The 21,349-nt window shown below is 49.9% G+C and overlaps 1 protein-coding gene across 1 annotated transcript in view; it reads right to left on the reverse strand.

The window, feature by feature from the left end:
- The window catches only part of Oprd1 (opioid receptor delta 1), a 38,158-nt gene extending 25,636 nt beyond the window's left edge, over positions 1-12,522 (reverse strand). Inside the window, exon 1 of the mRNA XM_006975579.4 lies at positions 12,095-12,522. Coding sequence (XP_006975641.1) covers positions 12,095-12,309 — 215 coding nt within the window. The 5' untranslated portion in view covers positions 12,310-12,522. The remainder of the gene's footprint in view (positions 1-12,094) is intronic.
- Positions 12,523-21,349: the final 8,827 nt, after the last annotated feature.

Below are 21,349 nucleotides of genomic sequence, written 5' to 3' on the forward strand. Positions count from 1 at the left end.
TGCCGAGGAGGCAAGACAGATTTGCTGGGACTTGCCGGGCAGCCCGCCTGCCTAAGCCAAGGCTTTGCGCTCCAGCTTCCAGTGAGAGGGTTTATCTCAAAAACCAAGACGGTTGGTTCTTGAGGCTGATGCTATGATATCAGGCTGGGGTGTGTGTGTGTGTGTGTGTGTGTGTGTGTGTGTGTGTGTGTGTGTGTGTGTGTGTACAGAGAGACCTTCAGTGTGGTAATCAGTGTCTGGGTCTCCACAAACAAGGCATGACCTTCCTACAAACTGTATGTCCCCCACGCCACACCTACTTATGGGACAGACAGACAGACAGATGAGTACTAGGGTGTTTGAAACAGTGCATGGAGGCTCAGGTGTGCTTCAGTGGTGGGACAGTGGCCTAGCATGTGTGAGGCCCAGGGTTAGACACCCAGCACCTGAAAGGAAGGATGTTGAGGAGGAAGAAGGAACAGTATGTGGTCCCTGCCTTGATGGGGGGACACAGGGGTCACTGCCGCCATCAGAGAGAGCTCCCTGGGGGAAAGAATTCCTTCCTAAGTGAGAGGACAGGGGTTGCCCTGGAGGGACAGCAACCTGCTATTCTAACATCTTACTTCCCTTTTATCTGGTGGCTGTGGCTTTCTATTGCAGAGCTCGGCGACTCTACAGAGAGAACCAAGTACCAGTTAGAGATTAAAGAACTATTAACAATGGCTTCTTAGGGTCAGGAGCTAGGAACAGCACAGAGAATGGAGGAAGCAGTTTCTGCTCTCTACGGGAAGCCAGAGGGAAAGGGAAGAGAAGCCAGAAAGGGAGGAGAAGCCTGAGAGAGGGAGAGAGAGAGGGAGGGAGGGAGGGAGGGAGGGAGGGAGGGAGGGAGGAGAGAAGCCAGAAGGGGAGGAGAAGCCAGAGAGAGAGAACAAACAGCGCCAGGACCACTATAAAACCTTACTTATTGACTGTGTGTGTGTGTGTGTGTGTGTGTGTGTGTGTGAGAGAGAGAGAGAGAGAGAGAGAGAGAGAGAGGGAGAGAGAGGGAGAGAGAGACAGAGAGACAGAGAGACAGAGAAAATGTTTATGTGGAGGTCAGAGGTCAACTTCCAGGATCTTCCTCTGTTGCTCTCCACCTTATTTTTTGGAACAGGATATCTCAATGAACTTGGAGTTCACCCTTTCAGCTAGGCTGGGATCTGCCATCTATGCCTCTGTCCAGCACAGGGGTTCAGAAGCAGCTTTGGGGTGGGTGCTGAACCATCTCCCCAGCCTGATGAGCACACATTCTTGTCTCTTGTCTCTGCTGTTGTCTGAAGGTGTCTCCCAAGGCTTCACATGTCGAAAATTCCCACTGTGAGTTTGGTATTCAGAGGGTGGAAACAGCCAAATAAGGTGTTTGGTGGAAGATACAGGGGCTTTAAGAGGTAAACAGGGTTAGATAAGGGCATAGGGGGTGCATAAGATGGATCCTGGCATCTTAAGAGGATGTATGGCACCCACCTATAATCCTGGAAGAGTGTGAGGCCAGACAGGTGTGGTGGTGCCTGCCTTTAATCCCAGCTCTCAGGAAGCAGAGGCAAATGGATCTCTATGAGTTCAAGGCCAGCCTGGTCTACACGGCAAGTTCTTTTTGTTGTTGTTGCTGCTTTGGTTTTGGTTTTGGTTTTTTGAGAGAGGGTTTCTCTGTGTTGTTTTGGTGCCTGTCCTGGATCTCACTCTGTAGACCAGGCTGGCCTTGAACTCACAGAGCTCCGCCTGCCTCTGCCTCCCCAGTGCTGGTATTAAAGTCGTGTGCCACCACTGCCTGGCTACAAATTCTGAACCTCTTTTAAAAGGGGGACAGTGTTCCTAAACTCAATGCAGCTCTTCCCAGCCATCGACTGACAAAACTAGAAAGTTCTTTGTCCCTCTCTTCTAAGTGATAGTAACAAGGAGGCACTTGAATAATGTCATTGCATTTAATCCTGACAAAAATCAGCGACAGTGAGCACTGCCCCAGAACTAGGAAGCTGGGAGAGTGAGGTTCAGAGAAGCAAAGGAACTCGCCTGAGGCCACACAGCCTCATCTAAGAGTTCAGCCATACTGCAGTATCCAGCTATGATCTCAGGTATGGCTGGGAAGGACTTTTATAATCAGCTGAGTCAAGTAAAGGAGATTAACCTTAATCATCAGGATCCCCAGTGTGATCAGTTACAAGGCCTTCAGGACACCGCTAAGGGCCTCTGAGATGGCTCAGAGGGTAAAGGTGCCTGCCTGCCTCCCAACAATGCAAGCCTGACAACCTGAGTTTGCTTCTCGGAACCCAGGTAAAGGTGGAAGAACTGAGTCCACGAAGATGTCCTCTGATCCATGCTGTGGAATGTGCCCCTCCCCCATAAAAATGAATTGAATTAGATTGTTTTAGAACAACACTGAGACCTTCCCCTCCCCCTGGAAGAAGACTCAATCTCCTGTGGAATCTCACCAGCTTTGCTGGAGGCTTTCCAACCTCCAGCGACCACTCTACCAGACTTACCTACCCGCACCCCACAACTACAGGAGCCCCCTAGCACGGCAGCCCATGGGCTCTTTTTCAATGATAGAAGCAGAACTAATAAAGACTCAGGCTAAGCTCAGGGCCAGTGAATTGAGGTCTCCTCACCCCTCACACAGAAAAGGACATGGGCTGTGCTGGGGGGGTGGGGGTCACGGTTATAAAAGCCATCATGACAGGATGTCAAGAGAGAAGGGACTTTGCCATCAGACACTGACAAAGTGTCCTCAGGCCAATGTCTCTCCTCTTTGAGCCTTGGCTTACTTGCCTGTGAAATGGGCACATTAAACTGTTCCTACTAAACAGGAGTGTCAGATTAAGAGAGAGTTTGTGTCTCTGATCTTCAGCTAGGAGCCGCACGGGAAAGCTGGGATGACTTTAATGTTCGCTTTTGCCAAGGCCATACACTGGGCTTTGCTAGGCCGCCCTGGGTGGCCTGGGGTGACGAGGCCTCAGGAAGTAGGATGAGCGTCTCATAGCTACCTGCTCATCTAGCAGCTCTGCTTGCTCCTTCGGGGAGCCGTGGAAAATCACCAGACACAGGGCACTCTGACAGGATAAGCGTTTCTAACCAAGGGAAGCAGATGTTCCCCCCACAGGTCCTGCAGGGTCATCTGGCTCAGCCAGGAGCACCAGCCTCTCTCTTCACTTAATCAAAGTGCTGGGCAGCCAGCCCACCGGCATCGGAGGACCAACTCTTCCTGTAGGGGTCAGGCTCAGTGCTGAGGTCACACAAGCATCATGACCACCTTCTGCCCGAAACATTCTCCCTCCTAGCAACGGGCCTCTGCTCACCTGCTGCATCCCTGCCGCCGCCTCTGCCGCCACCGCCGCCACGGCATCTCCCATGCCTGTTCTAGCTTCCTTGATTCATTGTCCGTGGATGGTGTTAGTTTAGCCCCCACCGCCTGACCTTCTGAACGTCACTTCCCTAGGGCTGAGACGGCAACTGTCCACCACCACTCATGGCCGGTGACGGCCTAGGATTTGAACCCAGGGCCTCCTAGCACACCAGGCAAGCACTCTTCCAACTGAACTGCGTCCCTAGCCCTGTGCCTGGTCTTCTGTTGGCTAGTTCATTGTCTACCTTTTCTCCACTAGAACGGCAGCTCCCGGAAGGCAGGGACTGCGTGCCTGTCACTGTTTTGTCCCATCATCTGGAGGGGTGCCTCAGAACCAGGAAAAGCCGCGGATGGGAGGGTCCCACCTGCTGGCAATGCAGGCATTGGACTGCGATGCCCAGTTCACAGGTGAGAAAACAGACTCAGCCAGCTGAACTCAGAGACCTGGATCTGGACCCATTCAGCTGCCTCTGAAGAAGTCCTGGGGGCAGGCTGCTGACACCATCTCCCAGACACATGCCTCTCCAGCCATGTCTGGATGATGGTGTCAGCAGCCCCCAGGACTGCACTATGCATTTCCAGCTCTGCTGGAAATTGTGCTGCTACAGCTGTGATGCCAGGACTTCCACTTTGGAGGTTTGGGAGGAAAGTCAGGTCCATCCCGTTACATAGGGCGTCAGAGGGCAGTGTGGCCTAAGTGAGACTCTGTCACAAATAAATTTTTATAAGAACCCACTTCTTTTACATTTTTAATCTTCTTCTTGTTAAAATTTTACCTCGATTATTTATTGGTATTTTTGTGTAGGGTGTTTTGCCTGTATGTATGTTCTTTGTACCACATGTGTACCCAGTGCCCGTGGAGGCCAGAGAGGGCATCCAATCTCCTGGAACTAGAATTACAAACAGTTGTGAGCCACCATGTGGATGCTGGGAATTGAATCCAGGTCCTCTGGAAGAGCAGTCAGTGCTCTGAACGGCTGAGCTGTCTCCCCGTCTCAAGAACCTCTTCCTTTTTCTTTTCTTTCTTCTCCCTTCCTTTTATGCATGCCTCCCCACACGCAATAAGTAAAAAAGTACACTTTAATAAAAATGCTATTTATGTGTATGTATGTGTTGTGCCTGTGTGAATTTATGTGCACCATGTGTGTGCAGCAGCCCATGGAGGCCTGAAGAGGAAGTCAGATCCCTTGGAACTGAACTTACAGGAAGTTGTGAATCCCCGAGTGGGTGCTGGGAACCTAACCTGAGTCCTCTATTAGAGTAGCAAGCACTAATCACTCCTAATCACTGAGCCATCTTCCCAACCTTTTTTGTTTTCCTGGCTTTTTGTTTTTGGTTTTGGTTTTGTTTTTTTTTTTTTTTTTTTTTTGGTTTTTGTTTGTTTGTTTGTTTGTTTGTGACAGGGTTCCTGTGTGTGTAGCTTTGCGTCTTTCCTGGATCTCACTCTGTAGACCAGGCTGGCCTCGAACTCACAGAGATCCGCCAGCCTCTGCCTCCTGAGTGCTGGGATTAAAGGCGTGCGCCCCCACCATCTCTCCAACCTTTAAATCAATGTAATTCTTAATTTTTTTAATTAATAAAGTAAGTGTTCCACCACAGTTCTCCACATCTTCAAGCTTTGGAAGGAGGCATACCCTTCCTCTGCTGCAGTTGTTTTGGGGTCCGTTGTGAGACAGGGTTGAACTATGTAGTCCTGGCTGGCCTGGCACTCACAGAGATCTGCCTGCCTCTGCCTCCCAAATACTGGATCAAAGGCAAGAGTCCAGCTGAGGTTTTTGTTGTTGACTTTAAGATTTTTTTTTTAAAAGGGGTGTGGGGCTGGAGAGTTGGCCTAGAGTTTAAAAGCACTGGCTGCTCTTCCAGAGGGCTTGGGTTTCCCAGCCACCCACACGATGGCTCACAACCATCTGTGACTCCAGTTTCAGAAGATCTGATGCTCTTTCTGATGCTCTGATGACACCAGCCTTGTGAGTAGTACAGACACACATGCTGGGTAAATATAATACACATAAATAAAAATAGTAAAATATTTTTTTAAAAAATGGTGTGTATATCTCTCTCTCTGAGTGTGTGTGTGTGTGTGTGTGTGTGTGTGTGTGTGTGTGTGTGTGTGTGCTCACACATGTGTATAGGAGTCTGTAGAGGCCAGAAGATTCCCTGTCAGATTCCCTGGGGCCGGAGTTACAGGGAACTGTGAGCTGTCAAGTTGGGTGCTAAGGACCAAACTTGCATTCTCTGGAAAAGCAGCAAGGTTTGTTGCTGTTGTTGTTTAGGTTGGGCTTTTTTGTTTGTTTGTTTGGTTGGTTTTTGGTTTTTTGAGACAAGGTAGCCCCTGTCTGCCCTGAAACTCTCTCCGTGGACCAACCAGGCAGCCTCAAACTCAGAGACCAACCTGCCTCTGCCTCCTGAGTACCAAGATTAAAAGCACGAGCCACCACGGCCCAGCTCAGGCTCAGCAAGGGTTCTTAACCACTCGGCCTCTGGCAGTAGGACTTCTGACCTAGTAGGACTTCGAAGCTGAAGGCTCCTTCTTTTCACTCGTCACAGAGACAGGAAGACTGCAGAGGACAAGCTGCTTCTTCACACACCCTTCCAGGCCTGAGACAAAGCCGCTGATTTCTGCAGCTGTGCTGGAAGCTATGAATCAGTAGAACACAGGCAGCCAACCCCACCCCACCCCACAGCCCCCAACCGAAACGGGGCGCAACAGCCTGCTTGCTGGTAACTCGCTAATTTAAGCCAGGCTTTCTGCTCTACCCTGCGATTACCCTCCTTCCTGTGCTGGGAAGATATTCTGGGGAGCCAATTTGATTTCAAAGTCCCAGGACCCTGAGTTTAATGAAATCATGCTTTGCCCTTGCCTCTCAAAGTCCAGACATCTGGCAGGGGTGTATGTGTGCAGGATGAGCCCTGAGGTCACAGCCCATGGAGACTCGCTCTCTCAATCCCAGCTGGGGTGGGGGAGGCCTGGATTTTTGCTTGTCTTATCTTTCTCCATCTATCTGAATCTCTGACACCACACTTGCACCCAGGGGCTTTCTAGAATCTGCTTTATCCCTTCAGCAAGAGGAACCTCCTTACAGGGCGGCAGCCAGGTCATCCTTAAAGAGCTCTGACTGGGCCGGGCTGTGGTGGCGCATACCTTTAATCCCAGCACCCGGGAGGCAGAGGCAGGCTGATATCTGTGAGTTCAAGGCCAGCCTGGTCTACAGAGCGAGATCCCAGACAGGCACCAAAACTACACAGAGAAACCCTGTCTGGAAAAACAAACCAACCAACCAACCAACCAAACAAAGAGAAGAGGCTCTGACTGGGGGTGCAGGGGTCTGTACAGAAACAGTGGGAGGGATGTACAACCCCACTTACTCAAAATACTCCTAGGAGTGCCATCTAGATTGCCATGATGGTGGGAGAAATGAGGGGCTGGGGAGAGGTAGCTCAGTGGTCAGGAGCCCTTGTTGCTCTCCCAGAGGATCCAAGTTCAGTTCCCACATCCGGCAGTTCACAACTGCCTGTAACTCCAGCTCCAGGGGGATCTGATACCCTCTTCTGGCCTCCTCAAGCACCCCCACATATATGGCATACATCCATACACACACACACCAGAAACAAACAAACAAACAGATTAAAAAGAAGACCCCAACTGGCTCCCTCTACCCTGGACAGATGGCTCAGCACTTAAGAGCGCTTGTTCCTGCAGGCCCCAGGCTGGATTCCCAGCACCCACTGGGTGGTTCCCAACCTCCTGTAACTGCAGTTTCAGAGGATGTGATGCCCTCTCCTGGCCTCCACGGGCACCAGGCATGGATGTGGTGCACATACAAGCATGCAAGCAAAACACACATACAATTAAACAAATAAACCTAATTTTGAAACATGGAAGAAAATTAGGATGATAGGACTGGGAAGTTGGCTCCAAGGTTAAAAGCACTGTTGGAGCTGCAGAGGGACCCAGGCTGGGTTCCCAGCACCCACGTGGAGGTTCACAACCACCCATTAACCCCAGGTCCAGGAGATCTGACACCCTCTTCTAATCCCCTTGGACATCGGGCATGCACATACATTCATGAAGGCAAATGCTTATAAAATAAATAGATCTTTAAAAAATAAAAATAGAACCTGGTGGTAGGTAGAGCCTTCAATCCCAGCACTTGGGAGGCAGAAGCAGGAGGATCTCTGTGAGTTTGAGGCCAGCCTGGGCTACAGAGTGAGATCCAGAACAGTCAGGGCTACACAGAGAAACTCTGTCTCAAAAACCAAACCCAAATCCGTGGGCTTTTAAATATATATATATTTGCTTTCATCTTCCGTGGCAGCTAGCGTCTTTGCCCTGTACTCATGCAGTACCCTCACAGGCCAGAAGGGGGAGTCAGTCGAATCCTTTGGAACTGGAGTTACAGACAGTTGTCAGCTGCCAAGCAGGGGCTGGGAACTGAACCTGGGTCCTCTAGAAGAGCAGCCAGAGCTCTTAACCACTGAGCCATCTGTCCAGCCCCGTGGTGGCTTTTTAAAAATGGTTTTCCCTCTCTCTTTGGTTTTGTTAATTTGAAACAAGATTTCAATTCTGTATCTCAGGCTAGCTTAGAAGGCAAGATGGTCAAAAGCTGAAGGACCGTGTGGGCCACTGTAAAAGCCCTCCATTACCTACACACACACACACACACACACACACACACACACACACACACACACACGTCTTACAAAATCCGTATACCTGGATCCTGATTTCCCTACGTGATCCTAATTTCATAAAGATAAGTATGTACGTGTGTTTATGTATGTGTCTGTGCTTGTGTCTGTGTGTCTGTGTATGTTTATGTATGTGTCTCTGTGTGTTTGTGTGTGTGTACAGAAGCAGAGATGGGAAAGAAATACACATAAATGACTAAGCTTTTCTCTGCAGTAGGATTATGGGTAATATCACCCTCTGCTGGAATGTCTCCTTAGGTCCTGAAGTAACTATCTAGTTATCTTTATTATAAAAGAAAGCTTCTAAAATTGACCTGATAAACTTTCCCAGTAGCATCCACCCAGAGCTACTCCGAAGCTTAATAAACGTCAAAAGGGTGAATGAGAGGTGAGCCTTACCCCTCCCCCACAGCCAGATTTACAGAAATTGCTTCTGAGAGGCTTACTAAACACCTGGTGCCCGTTCGTGCCCCATGATCTCCTCATACTCATCCTTCGAGGGTCTATCACCCTCCCATTCCACAGAGCAGAACACTGAGGCCCAGAGCGATAATGTCAGTCTGCCCTGATATTTGGGCTTTCAGCTTCTGGTATCACGCACAGAGGCCTCAGAGATTTGCACAGCCCTGACTTCCACTCTGCATGCACCTCAAGCCTACACAGGCAGAGTGGTTAAGGATGGTTTGGGGGCTCAGAAAGACCTGAGTCTAAACTGGGTGTGCTTGTCTGGAACCCAGCACTTGGTGGAGTAAAGACAGGAAAATGAGATGCTCCACCTTCGTCCTCAACTACACAGCAAGTTGGGGCCAGCCTGGGCTACAGGCGACCCTGTCACAGACAAAAGCTGAGCTTGTGACTCCTATACTCCTCTGCAGTGAGAGGCACTGCTGCGTCTGAGCCCGTGTCCTGGGCTCTGAATGAGAACAGAGAAAGTCCCACTGCAGAACGCGGTGCAGGTTGGAGAAGCCCTGGAGCCAAGGAGAAGCTCCGGAGAGTCTCGGTGTCCTTGGTGACTCCTCCCACTCACTCTGCTGGGTCTGTGAGTCACACACACTCCCCAGGGAATGATCCTAAGACCTAGGAAATGGCAGATTCTGGGCAAGGCCAGCCGGCCCTGGCAGCTGTTCGTTCTGCCCTCTTCCTGTTTGGTTTCACCCAAGCCACCGGTCCAGTTTCTGTCATCCTGTTAGGTCTAACGGGCTTGAGTTCCAGAGAGGGGCCGTGGAGGCTGGAGGCAAGGGTTTGGGTTACCTGTCCAGGGTCACAGGACTCCTCCCATTGCCTGGCACCAGCCTCCAATTCCCCCATACTCACTCTCTGCCCACCTAGTCCACCCCTTTACCACCACCATTTACCACCTCTTGACCACCATTCTTCACAGATCTCCCCGTCCCCAGACACCCCCTGATTTCCTAGCATGGCTGGCCTTAGCATGGTGCCAAGAACCTGTCCAGACTCCAATTCCACATCCAGACTAGCAGCCAGAGCCCCAGCACACTGTCTGTCCCTACCACAGCCACCCTGGCCTGTCTCCAAGACTCTCCTCAAGTTCTCACACACACACACCCATCAATTCCTTCTGTTGCCTAGTGTCTCCGGAACTCCCCCAGCATCTGCACCCTCTTGGGCATTCTGGAAGGCAGGGAGTAAGTTGGTAGACGCATCACTGGCTCCCAAGGCTCAAAATACAGCAGAAGCCTCCAACAACCCCGAGGAGAAGGACACCACTGTCAAAGCTTTTTATGCCTTTGTCCTGCAGCCTCTCCACCTTCTGACCCCCCCAGACTCCAGGTGAAACTCCCTGCTCCCTACCGGACCTCTCACCCTCTCACCGTCAACGTTGTTCCTCTGCCTGAGATGCCCCGCCCCACCTCACCACACAGCCAACTGCAGCTACTCCCTCACCACGCAGTCCAGGTATCGCCTCCTCTGGCTAAATCAAGTCCCTGCCCTGGATCTCAAAGCCCTAGGAAGCTGCATTTGATCCTGGGGTAGCATCTAACCTCGGGACCCTGGAGTACGGCTGTTAGAAGCTAGCGGCCACCTGAGGCTAGTGCTCAGTCTGGACATCAAACGCTCTGATGGCCAGGTGTGGTGGTGCACACCTTTAATTGCAGCACTCAGGAGGCCAAGACAGGTGGATCTCTACAGATGACTTCAAGGCCAGCCTGGTTCTACACAGTGAGTTTCAGACCAACCAAGGCTGTGTCAAAAAACAAAAACCAAACCCTGAGGCTGAACAGGCGTAGCAATGATTAACACCAGCGATTTTAATTGTTGACCAAATGTGCACCCTTGCAGGACAGGAGACAGAAGCTGCTGGTGTGCTGGCTAATCCCAGCCCCCAACACTGAAGGCCTAGTACATTCCAGGTGCCTGCTATTAGGCTGTTCCCTGCATCACTCCATCAAATCTTCCCAACAGCCTATTGTAATCACCGTACTTTTTCAAAGGACGTAAACAGACTCAGGAAAGTTGAGCTGTCTGGCCACGGCCACATCAGTTGGACACGTTGAAGATGGGGTAGAAACTGGGCACCTCCTGACCCACAGCCATGACCTTTACCTCTGCACCGCATCATCTTTCGGGAATGTCTTCTGGCTGGAAGTAGAACTGAACCCCTAATCTGAGCAAGAGGGGGCAAAGGCAAGCGGCACATACTGAACCTCTCTAAACGAGACAGGGCTCAGTGACCCCAAGTTCAAAGGTGTGGTTGAGAACTCTTCCCAGCAGCCCCCAGCACCTTGGCAGCAGACAGAGTGGACAACCAAAACCTTGCATACTACAAAGCCTGCTACGAGTGAGCCCTTCCTTACCTTAGTGAGAGGGGGAATGCTTTACTGACATCACTGTGCTCCAGGTACAGCGAGATGGAGACGTTTTACTTTGCTAACTTAGGCAGTACTCAGTGTTGCCTTGGTAGGCAAGTGCTCTCCGATTTCACTCTACCCCAAACCTGTTATCCTAGACTGGATTCCAGTTCTCTATGTAACCAAAGATGACTTCTGGCTTCCGAGCCTTCTGCTTCCATACCCCCAGGGCTGGGATTACAGCCAAGGACCACAACACCCAGTTTATGGTGTGCTAGAGCTTGAACCCAGGGATTTATGCATGCTACACAAGCTATCTATTAAGTGTGTCTCTTAAGTGCCTATTCATATCTCTCTCTCTCTCTCTCTCTCTCTCTCTCTCTCTCTCTCTCTCTCTCTCTCTCTTCCTCCCCCCATCCCTTTGAGACAGGGTCTTGCTATATTCTCTAGTTGGCCTTGAACTTGCTCTGTAGCCTAGGCCTCAAGGAGGATAGCCTACCCTGAATCATAGCCAGAGCTCCTGACCACATGGCCACTGGGGAAAGGAAGAGAGAACCCGTGGCCAGTCCACAAGAACCACAGGGGCTCTCTATTAGAGAACACACAGTGCAAAGACAGGTGCCCAAAGCATCCTGCTGTCTCCCTCACCTAGGCGCTTAGAGGTTTAATAAGAAACAATGTAAATACGGTCTCATACAGAATTACAAACTGATGATGTGGGACAAGCCCACACTGCTACAGCAACCACAAAAGACGACTACCAAATATGATTTGGGGACTGTCCCCACAGCCTGGAGCCTGTCCCTGCTGTATGCTCCGAAGACCCAAGACATGGTATAGTACACCTCAGCCCACCCCTATGAGGTTTCAGAGGACCAAACATACACACTCCTGTCAAATTACCGGGTCACAAGCTGTGTGTGACAGACACACAAAGTGTTGCCAAACTGCCCCACTGCCCTGATGCAGAAGCAAAGAAATGTCAAGGATGATTAAATGTAATGTAGTTAGGCTAGTGCAAGCATACACACGCACACACACACACACACACACACACACACACACACACACACACACACACATAGACACATGAGACCTGTCCTCACCTCAGAGGACTTGGCCTCTGTGCAGGACATGCAGGACCCCCAGGAAGTGGGGGTTGGGGATCCGGGTGTGCAAAGCGTAGTGTCCACACTGACCCTGGGACCAAACCCCGCGGCGCCCTCGGCCGACTCACCGGACGATGCCAAACATGACGAGCACGTTGCCCAGCAGCCCCACGGCGCACACAGCGGAGTAGAGCGCGGTGATGGCGATGGCTAGGGCGAGGGATGAGGCGCTCCGGGCGCCCGGCGGCCCCGACGCGTTGGAGCTCGCGCTGGGGAAGGCGTCCGAGGCGTTGACGAGGAGCGGGGACTGCAGCTCGGTACGGGCAGAGGGCACCGGCTCCATGGCGCCGCCGCGTCCGTCTCCACCGTGCGCCCTGGGCGCAGGGACCCAGCGAGTGGCGCGCGGACAGCGGAGGCCACGGCCCCGACGTCGCAGGCTGCAGCGCTCGCTCCCGCCTCCTCCGCCCAGCCGGCCGCCCGCTGCGCTCGCCCAAGCCCCGGGAGCCCCGAGCCGCCGCGCGCACCACGTGGCCCGGAGGCGGCCGCCAGTCTGCGCCCGCGATCGGGGGCGGGCGCTGCACCACCGGCTCGGGGGCTGGGCCGGAGAGGCCTCCCGCGCGCTCCCTCGCTGGGCTCCGCGGGCTCCAGGCGCCCCCAGTCCGGCCCGGCCTCTCGCCCCACCCACCACCCGTGCCACTTTGGAGTCAGAAGAACCTGGATGCGAATCCCGCCTCCCGCCTCTGCATGGACGAGGGGAGTAACCTTGAGCGAGTCGCTTAAGCGCTCTCAAGTTCATTCTCTGTATCTGCAAGATGAAGAAAATCTCCCTGCCGCCTTCATAGGGTTTGGGGGAGAAGACGACGGAGTAAAAGAACTCAGATTTCTTTCCTGCGACTCGGTGTTGTTGTGTGCGCTCTACCCCTCGCCATGTCTTCTCCCAAAAACAGTCCAGTGATTCCTGACCAAGAGGCAAAAAACAAAACCGTCGGGTTCCCCCAAAAGATCCTAATGAAAACTGGTCATAAAATCAGCTACAACCCCAGGAGGAGACACGGGAAATGGACCCACCTGAGCCTGTAAGGACTTGCACAGGAGATGGCCACCTAATGCCATCAAGGTCACTGGCATCTCACCACCTCAAGCTGAAAAGGTCACAACTATCAGGATAGTTGGGTGTGTGTTACTAGAAGCACAACTTTCCTGTCCGGATCTGTGCTCTGAGCTAGCAGGCTGCCTCAGCGACGCGTGAAAGCTTGAAAGAGGGAAAGAGATCCACAAACATCCATTATCTGCCATGCTTTTCTACACCCCATTCATTAGCTCCACGGATTCTCTGAGGCGCCTAATGTAAGAGGCAGGCACGTTGGTACATAATCAGATGAAGGCCGGGCTCTCAAGGTCTTACAGCTCAGAGGGGAAAGGCTGTATAGTGAGGTTTTCGAGACAGGGTTTCTCTGTGTAGCTTTTGGAGCCTGTCTTGGAACTTCCTCTGTAGACCAGGCTGGCCTCGAACTCACAGAAATCCACCTGTCTCTGCCTCCCAGAGTGCTGGGATTAAAGGGCACCACCACCTCCCAGTGAGACCCTGTCTTAAAAACAAGAAGACCACCTTAAGGACCATTTGCTCTGTTAGAAGAGCAAATGAAAGGTCTGGGGGTCATTTAACTGACTCTTCCCCCACTCATTCTCCAACCCAGATCCTGAGCCATCCTTTTCCTTAAGGTTCCCAGGCATTCCAGAACATTCTCTCTACCAAACTGTTGCATGCCTAGGAATTCTATTTCTAGTCAAATAGAGAGGGCGGGGATAGACACCCCCCCCCCAAAAAAAAAAGATCTATCCAAGTCTCGTTTGGTTATTTGCTTTAGTTACTTATAGGAGCTTGGGTGCGGGGTTACCTACTAGAGTGGGAAAGCCTAGGGCAGTTTCATCACCACGAAAAGCCCCACCCACTCATGGATGACAACTTAAGGAAAATCCCTGGCGCAGCTGGCAGGCATCACAACACTGAGGGGTCTCCTCTCCCCAGCAATCTTTGCTGTTTATGTGACCTGAGCCAAGAAGCTCAGAGTCTGTCAGAAATTTGCTGAATTTTTATTTCTTGTGAATTTCATGAGCCTTTCCACACACAACCTCCAAAGGGACATTTTGTTTGTTTGTTTGTTTGTTTTTTGAGACAGGGTTTCTCTGTGTGTAGCCTTGGCTGTCTTGGAACTCACTTTATAGACCAGGCTGGCCTCAAACTCCCAGAGATCCACCTGCCTCTGCCTCCTGAGTGCTGAGATTAAAGGTGTGCACCACCACTGCCCGGCTTTTTTTTTTTTTTTTTTTTTTTTTTTTTTTTAAGATAAGGTTGCACTGTATAGCTCTGGGACTCACTATGTAGACTAGGTCACTATGTAGACTAGGTTAGCCTCAAACCCATGCTAATCTTCCTGACTGTGCCTCCCAAGTGCTGGAATTACAGATGTGAGCCACTAAGCCTGGCAGTCAAGGGAATGTTTGAAGGATGAAATGGCTATACCTGTGGTGGTTTGTCGTGGAATATTACTTTAACTATGTAAAGATGTGTTGCATTTGTTTAACTAGGTAAAGATGTGTTGCTGTTTCACCTTGCCTGCCTAAGTCACCTGATTGGTCTAATAAAAAGCTGAACAGCCAATAGCTGGGCAGTAAAGGAATAGGTGGGGCTAGCGGGCAGAGAGAATAAGTAGGAGGGGGAATTTAGGCTTGAGAGAGAGAAAGAGAGAATGAGGAAGAAAGAGAGAGAGATGCTTGGGGCCAGCCACAAAAAAGCAGGAAAAGTAGAACATACAGAAGGAAAGAAAGGTATAAAGCCCCGAGGCAAAATGTAGATGAAGAGAAACAGGTTAAATTAAGTTATAAGAGCTAGTGGGACAAACATAAGATAAGGCTGAGCATTCATAACTAGTAACAAGTCTCCATGTCATGATTTGGGAGCTGGTTGGTGGCCCAGAGAAAGCCTGCTACAGTGGTCGAATAATATTGGCCTGCACTGGGCAGTGATGGTGCACACCTCTAATCCTAGCTCTCAGAAGGCAGAGGCAGTTGGATCTCTGTGAGTTTGAGACCAGCCTGGTCTACACAGTTCCAGGACAACTAGGGTTACACAGTGAAACCCTGTCTCTAAACACACACACACACACACACACACACACACACACACACACCCATGAGTCATTTATTAAGGCATTTATTCTTTCCCAGAAAGAGCAGAGCCAGGGGCTGGAGAGATGGCTCAGCAGTCAAAAGCTAGTACTGCTCTTGCAGAAGAAACAAATTTGGTTCCCAGCCTCCATGTTGGGAAGCTCACAGCTGCCTGTAGCTCAAGCCCCGGAAGGATCAGACACAGAAGCTCTCTCTCTCTCTCTCTCTCTCTCTCTCTCTCTCTCTCTCTCTCTCTCTCTCTCTCTCACACACACACACACACACACACACACACACACTCTCTCTCTCTCTCTCTCTCTCTCACACACACACACACACACACACACTCTCTCTCACACACACGTACACACACACACTCTCTCACACACACACACACACACTCTCTCTCACACACACATACACACACACACACACACACACACACACACATGCACACACACACACACCCTTATATGTATTTTTAAAGAACACACCCAGAAGCCCCTCAGGCCACTCTCCTCTTCATTCTCTGCATACCCAGCATGCATACTTCCATGCTTACTTCCATGCATACCCAGCATGCATACTTCCATGCATACTCAACAGCCATCCCTGTCCCACCATCAGTGAGAGAACACCCCCGACCCTGTCATGCACATGCACATGCAGGCTTTCCCACTCAACCATCTGAGAACTGTGAAACAAGGATCTTGCTGTGATCATATATGCTGCTAAACACCACCCCCATTTCAAATGGCCTGATCCACTCAGAGATGTGGTGTGAAGGGAGAAACTGGGACATGGGAGAGAAGAGCTCTTCCTGCTTCTGAAGCCTCCTCCCTACCCATCCAACAAACCATGGTTTTTTCCCTCCTCCTACATCAGGACTTTTAAAAATTCTTTTCCGACACTTCAAAGATTAAGTCACTACCCTAGGCTCTTTAATAGCGATTCTTTTTGGTTTTGGTTTTGGTTTTGGTTTTGGTTTTTCAAGACAGGGTTTCTCTGTATAGCTTTTGGAGCCTGTCCTGGAACTCAGTCTGTAGACCAGGCTGGCCTTGAACTCACAGAGATTCACCTGCCTCTGCCTCCTGAGTGCTGGGATTAAAGACGTGTGCCACCGCCCAGCTAATATCCATTCTTAATGTGTAATTCAAATTAATGACTTAATTTCTGGGTTGGGGCATATAATTCAGTGATAGAATGCTTGCTTAGCAGGTATGCCCCAAGGTTTGATCTCTAGTACCTCAAGATAAACAAGTAAATGATACAAGTTCCTTTGTAAACTCCTTACTGACATCCTCACACCCACACATCCCCGCCAGACTAAGTCAGGCTTTATTGTTCATGGTTCTCTAGGGAAAGAAAACCAACTGACAGAATGTATATTAAAAAAGATTAATTAGATTGGCTAACACCATACAGTTGCTGTACTACATAAGGGCTTCCACGTTGTAGGTAAATGTCCCATCATTGTGCTCTATTCCCAGCCCCTAAACCTTCCTCCATTAGGCTAACTCGGGTGTTTTGTCATAGCCATGAAAAGCTGACTGCCAGATACCAATTCTGTTTCTTTTTTACTTTTATTTTCATTATGTGTATGGGTGTTTGGCCCGCCTGGGTGTCTCTGCACCCAATGCATGGAATATCCATGGAGGCCAGAAGAGGGAGTGAATTCCCCTAGAATTGGAATCACAGACAGTTGTGAGCCACCATGTGGGTGCTGGGAATTGAACCTGGATCCTGTGGAAGGATCCTTAACTTAACCTCTGAGCCATCTCTCCAGTTACCATTCAAGTTGTATTTGAAATGAAAACACAAATTCCCAATTATACCACCTCCTGCCTCAGCTTTTGCAATCACTAAGACAGTCTCCTCTGACTCTCTGACATGGCATTTAGGCGCCTCCTCCGCCTGCTCCCACAGACCATCACAAGCTGCTACTTCCCACTTCCACCTCCATCCCTCTCCACAGCCACGCACTTCCTTCTGGGAAGTTTTGTTGTTTGTTTTCTGTTTTGTTTTGTTCCTATTTTTCCTAAGATTTAAAAAAAATTATATGTAGGTGTGTGTGTGTGTGTGTGTGTGTCTGTGCATGAGTACATGCACATGATTGCAGGTACCTACAGAGTCCAGAAGAGGGCGTCAGATCCCTGGAGCTGGAATTTCAGGCAGTTATGAACCACCAGTATACTCTCAACCACTGAGCCATCTCTTTTTTTTTTTTTTTTTTTTTTTTTTTTGGTTTTTCGAGACAGGGTTTCTCTGTGTAGCTTTGCGCCTTTTCCTGGAACTCACTTGGTAGTCCTGGCTGGCCTCGAACTCACAGAGATCCGCCTGGCTCTGCCTCCCGAGTGCTGGGATTAAAGGTGTGCGCCACCACCGCCCGGCACTGAGCCATCTCTTGACCCCCTTGTTCCTCTTAAAAAAAAAAAAAAAAAAAAAGGCGCCGGGCAGTGATGGCGCATGCCTTTAATCCCAACACTTGGTAGGCAAAGGCAGGCAGATCTCTGTGAGTTTGAGGCCAGCCTGGTCTACAGAGTGAGATCCAGGACAAGCACCAAAACTACACAGAGAAACCCTGTCTCAAAAAAAAAAAAAAAAAAAAGGCATTGCCAGGCAATGGTGGCAAAGGCCTTTAATCCCAGCACTTGGGAGGCAGAGGCAGGTGGATCTCTGTGAGTTTGGACAGCCAGAACTGTTAAACAGAGAAACCTTGTCTTGAAAAACAAAAAACAAAACAACAAAAGTGAAGTGGAATCTGGGGAGATGGCTCAGTGGATTAAGTATTTTCAAAAGAGGAAGACCTTCAAAACCCCAAAAAGACACTGGAAAAGAGCAGAAAAAGATAAGATGACTAAGGGCTGGAGAGACGGAGAAGCTCTTAGGAGCGTGTACTGCCTCAGTTTCTAGGAGCCCCATCAGGTGGCTCACAAGCACGTGTAACCCAGTCCCAGGTGATCCGATGCCCTCTTCTGACCTCCATGGGCACCTGCATTCATGTTCACAGATGCACACATATACACAGAATTTCACACATAAAAATAATAATAATAATAATAATAATGAAGTAAAAACGAAGAGTAGTCTCATGTTTGTAGTCTGCTGGAGGCCTCGCTCCAGATGGGTTCAATGACCTGGGACAGATGTGTGAAGTCTGTACCAAGAAGGGGTTGTGACCACCTCTTGTCGTTCAAGTGGCCCCAGGGTTTGCATGAACAGTTTTACTTCCTACGTTTCCAAAAATGGTTACAATAATCACCAATTTGTTATCACCTTGCCTCTTTCCCCTTCCATCGCCCAGCTCTCCCTCTGGTAGCCTCTATCTTTTTTACCTATATCTCTCCTGTCAGAAGCATAAGCAGTCTAGTAAGCTACAAAGGAACTTTCCTGAGTAGGCGCACCTACAGGAAGAACAATGCGCCCACTTGGCAGCGTATGTATGCAGTTACAGCATCGTGCAGCATGAGAGAGTTTTGTCTTTGTGGCTAACATTTACATCTGGTAGGGTCTGGGTTCTCACAATCAATTCACCAGTCAAAGCTGGATCAATCCATTCTACATTCTGTACTATTCTATCGTCTCTGGGGATCTACCAGGTTTTTCCATTTATCCTATAGGAAACATAACTTGGAAATTAATAGTTGGTACTGCTTGTTCCTGGATGTCCTAATGTCCATCTCTCTTAACTTCTTAGGGTATTGCCACAGTTATCAGAAGTGAGGGAACTGTGGTTCTCTATGATTTTGCTTCATTCCCTGTTCCTTGAATGTTCCCATTAACTTTTTTGTTTCTTTGTTTGTTTATTTTCCCGAGAGAGGGTTTCTCTGTGTAGCCCTGGCTGTTCTGGAACTCCCTCTGTAGACCAGGCTGGCCTCGAACTCAGAGAGATCCACCTGCCTCTGCCTCCCAAGTGCTATGATTAAAGGCGTGCGCCCCCACTGCCCAGCCTCCCATTAACTCCGGATACCATCTATTTAATAGCATTTCTTTAAAGCTCTTACGGCTAAGAGTCATTCTTTCCAGAACAGTTATGCAGATATATAATATTGCAGTTCATGACCTACTGTGACTCACTGAGGCCAGCAGCGTGGCTAGCTTAGTGAGAGCAGGGAGAGCAGGTAGCAGATACGCCCCTGGGGTCATACCCAGAATTGCGCAGTGAACTGTCCACAGGCCCAGTGGTCAGGGCCTCCAGGGTCTTGCCACAGGAGAGCCGTTCTTGCTATTCTCAGGCATTGTCTGCTTCCAATAGTCACAAACTCACACGATCCTGTTGGCTCCTGTTTATGGAGAACTTGCACTGATCAAGTGCATTGTGGGTGGTGTCACTTGGTCCTCAAGCAGTCCCGTCGCCATGAGCGTCTGCTGCTATCATTCCATTGGGCAGAGGTTACGTCTGCTTCCTGCCCAAACCAGCTTTCACATCTATCTTGCTCCTGAGCCATGGATATATTCAGCGACATAACACCTGCCTGGCAAGCATGAGGCCTGAGTTCAGTCCCTTGTGCCGAAAGAAGAAAGAAGAAGAGAGAAAGTGTGAACTCACTCTTCTCATCTCGGGTTTTCCTGGGTGGCTCTGAGGAATCTGACATCATTGAGTTGTCTGGATTTGGAACCTCAGCTCCGGTCCTGGCAGAGCTGCCAGGTGTGTGTGACCCAACACTAGTCTCCTGCCTCCCGGAGCAAAGTCTGGAAAGTTCTCCAGATTTGCCACCTGCCCATCTCTTTCGCCATACATAGGGGATCACTCCTTTGCAAATCAGGAACTTCGGGAACCTATCGCCACTCTTTTTTAGGGGATGAGAGAATGTCTTGCTATGTAGCCCAGGCTAGCCTCGAACTCACAATGCCCCTGCCTCAGTCTCCTAGATGCTGCGAATGTAGGTGTGAACACCACCCCTGTCTCCATCTCCACCTCTGCTACAGTACAGAGCAGACCACGCCCTCCACATCTAACTGGAGAATTTGGTCTGGACTTGGTGTTTAACCCTATCCCTGCCTACAGGAGCAAAACCGAAACTGGATGGGAAATCCGGGGCCACCCCGGGGCACCAGAAGGCGTCAGCCATGGAGCAACAGAAATCACAGAAGGAGTCAGAACAGAAAGGAGACTCCCCAGGGAAGCTATTAGCAATTTAGTACGTGGGAATGTGGCTCCCACCTGCCAGAGAGACGATCTGCCTGATGAAAAATACAGCATCTGGCTTGCCTCTCGGCAGCTCCCCTGGGCTGCCTTTCAGTCCGGCTCCATCTGCGAGCCCCAGGAGGGAAGAGGAGCGCAAAGATAACTGTAAAATAATAACCACTTTGATTTGCAAAGTACTTTTGACTCTACAGAGCACTTGCAGATTAGCGGCTGCAACTTCTCTCGATGCCATCCCTGACACCGAGGTCAGGTTTTCTTATTTCATCTTACGGCCAGAAAGACATCTTCAGAGCCCAGATGAGGTGCTGAGAGCAGCCAGCAGTAGAGAGTAAGATATGGATTGGCACCCACCATCAGGTTGCTGGCTGCAGAAGCTGAGACCCAGGGAGCGAACATGATCAAGATCCATGGCATACACATATGAAATCCTCAAAGAATTAATAAAAATATTACATTAGAAACAAGACTGACCTGAGGCTCATTCTTTCTTGTTTTGTTTTATTAGTGCTGGGAACTGAATCCAGGGCCCCTCGCCTACCAAACATGCACTCTACCATTGAGTCACACTTTCAGCCCCTGGGACTAATTTTTCTTCTTTAGATTTTATTATTATTTTATGTTCACGGGTGTTTTACCTGCTGTATTTCTATCCACCACATGTGTGCCTAATGCCTATTAGAGACCAGAAGAGGCCATCGGGTCCCCTGTAACTTGAGCTACAGACAATTGTGGTCTACTCAGTATGTGGATGCTGGGAATTGAACCCACATCCTCTGGAAGAGTGGCCAGTGCTCTTAACCACTGAGCCATCTCTCCAGCCCTGAGATTAATTGACTACTCCCTTTTTCCATTTTCAAAAATTGTTTTAATTACATCTTATTTGTCTGTGTGTGTATGTGCATGTGTTTATGTATGGTGCATGTGTGTGTACATGTGTTTATGTATGGTGCATGTGTGTGTGTACATGTGTTTATGTATGGTGCATGTGTGTGTGTACATGTGTTTATGTATGGTGCATGTGTGTGTATATGTGTTTGTATATGGTGCATGTGTGTACATGTGTTTA

The sequence above is a fragment of the Peromyscus maniculatus genome, chromosome 2, assembly GCF_049852395.1.
Source record: "Peromyscus maniculatus bairdii isolate BWxNUB_F1_BW_parent chromosome 2, HU_Pman_BW_mat_3.1, whole genome shotgun sequence".
NCBI lineage: Eukaryota > Metazoa > Chordata > Mammalia > Rodentia > Cricetidae > Peromyscus > Peromyscus maniculatus.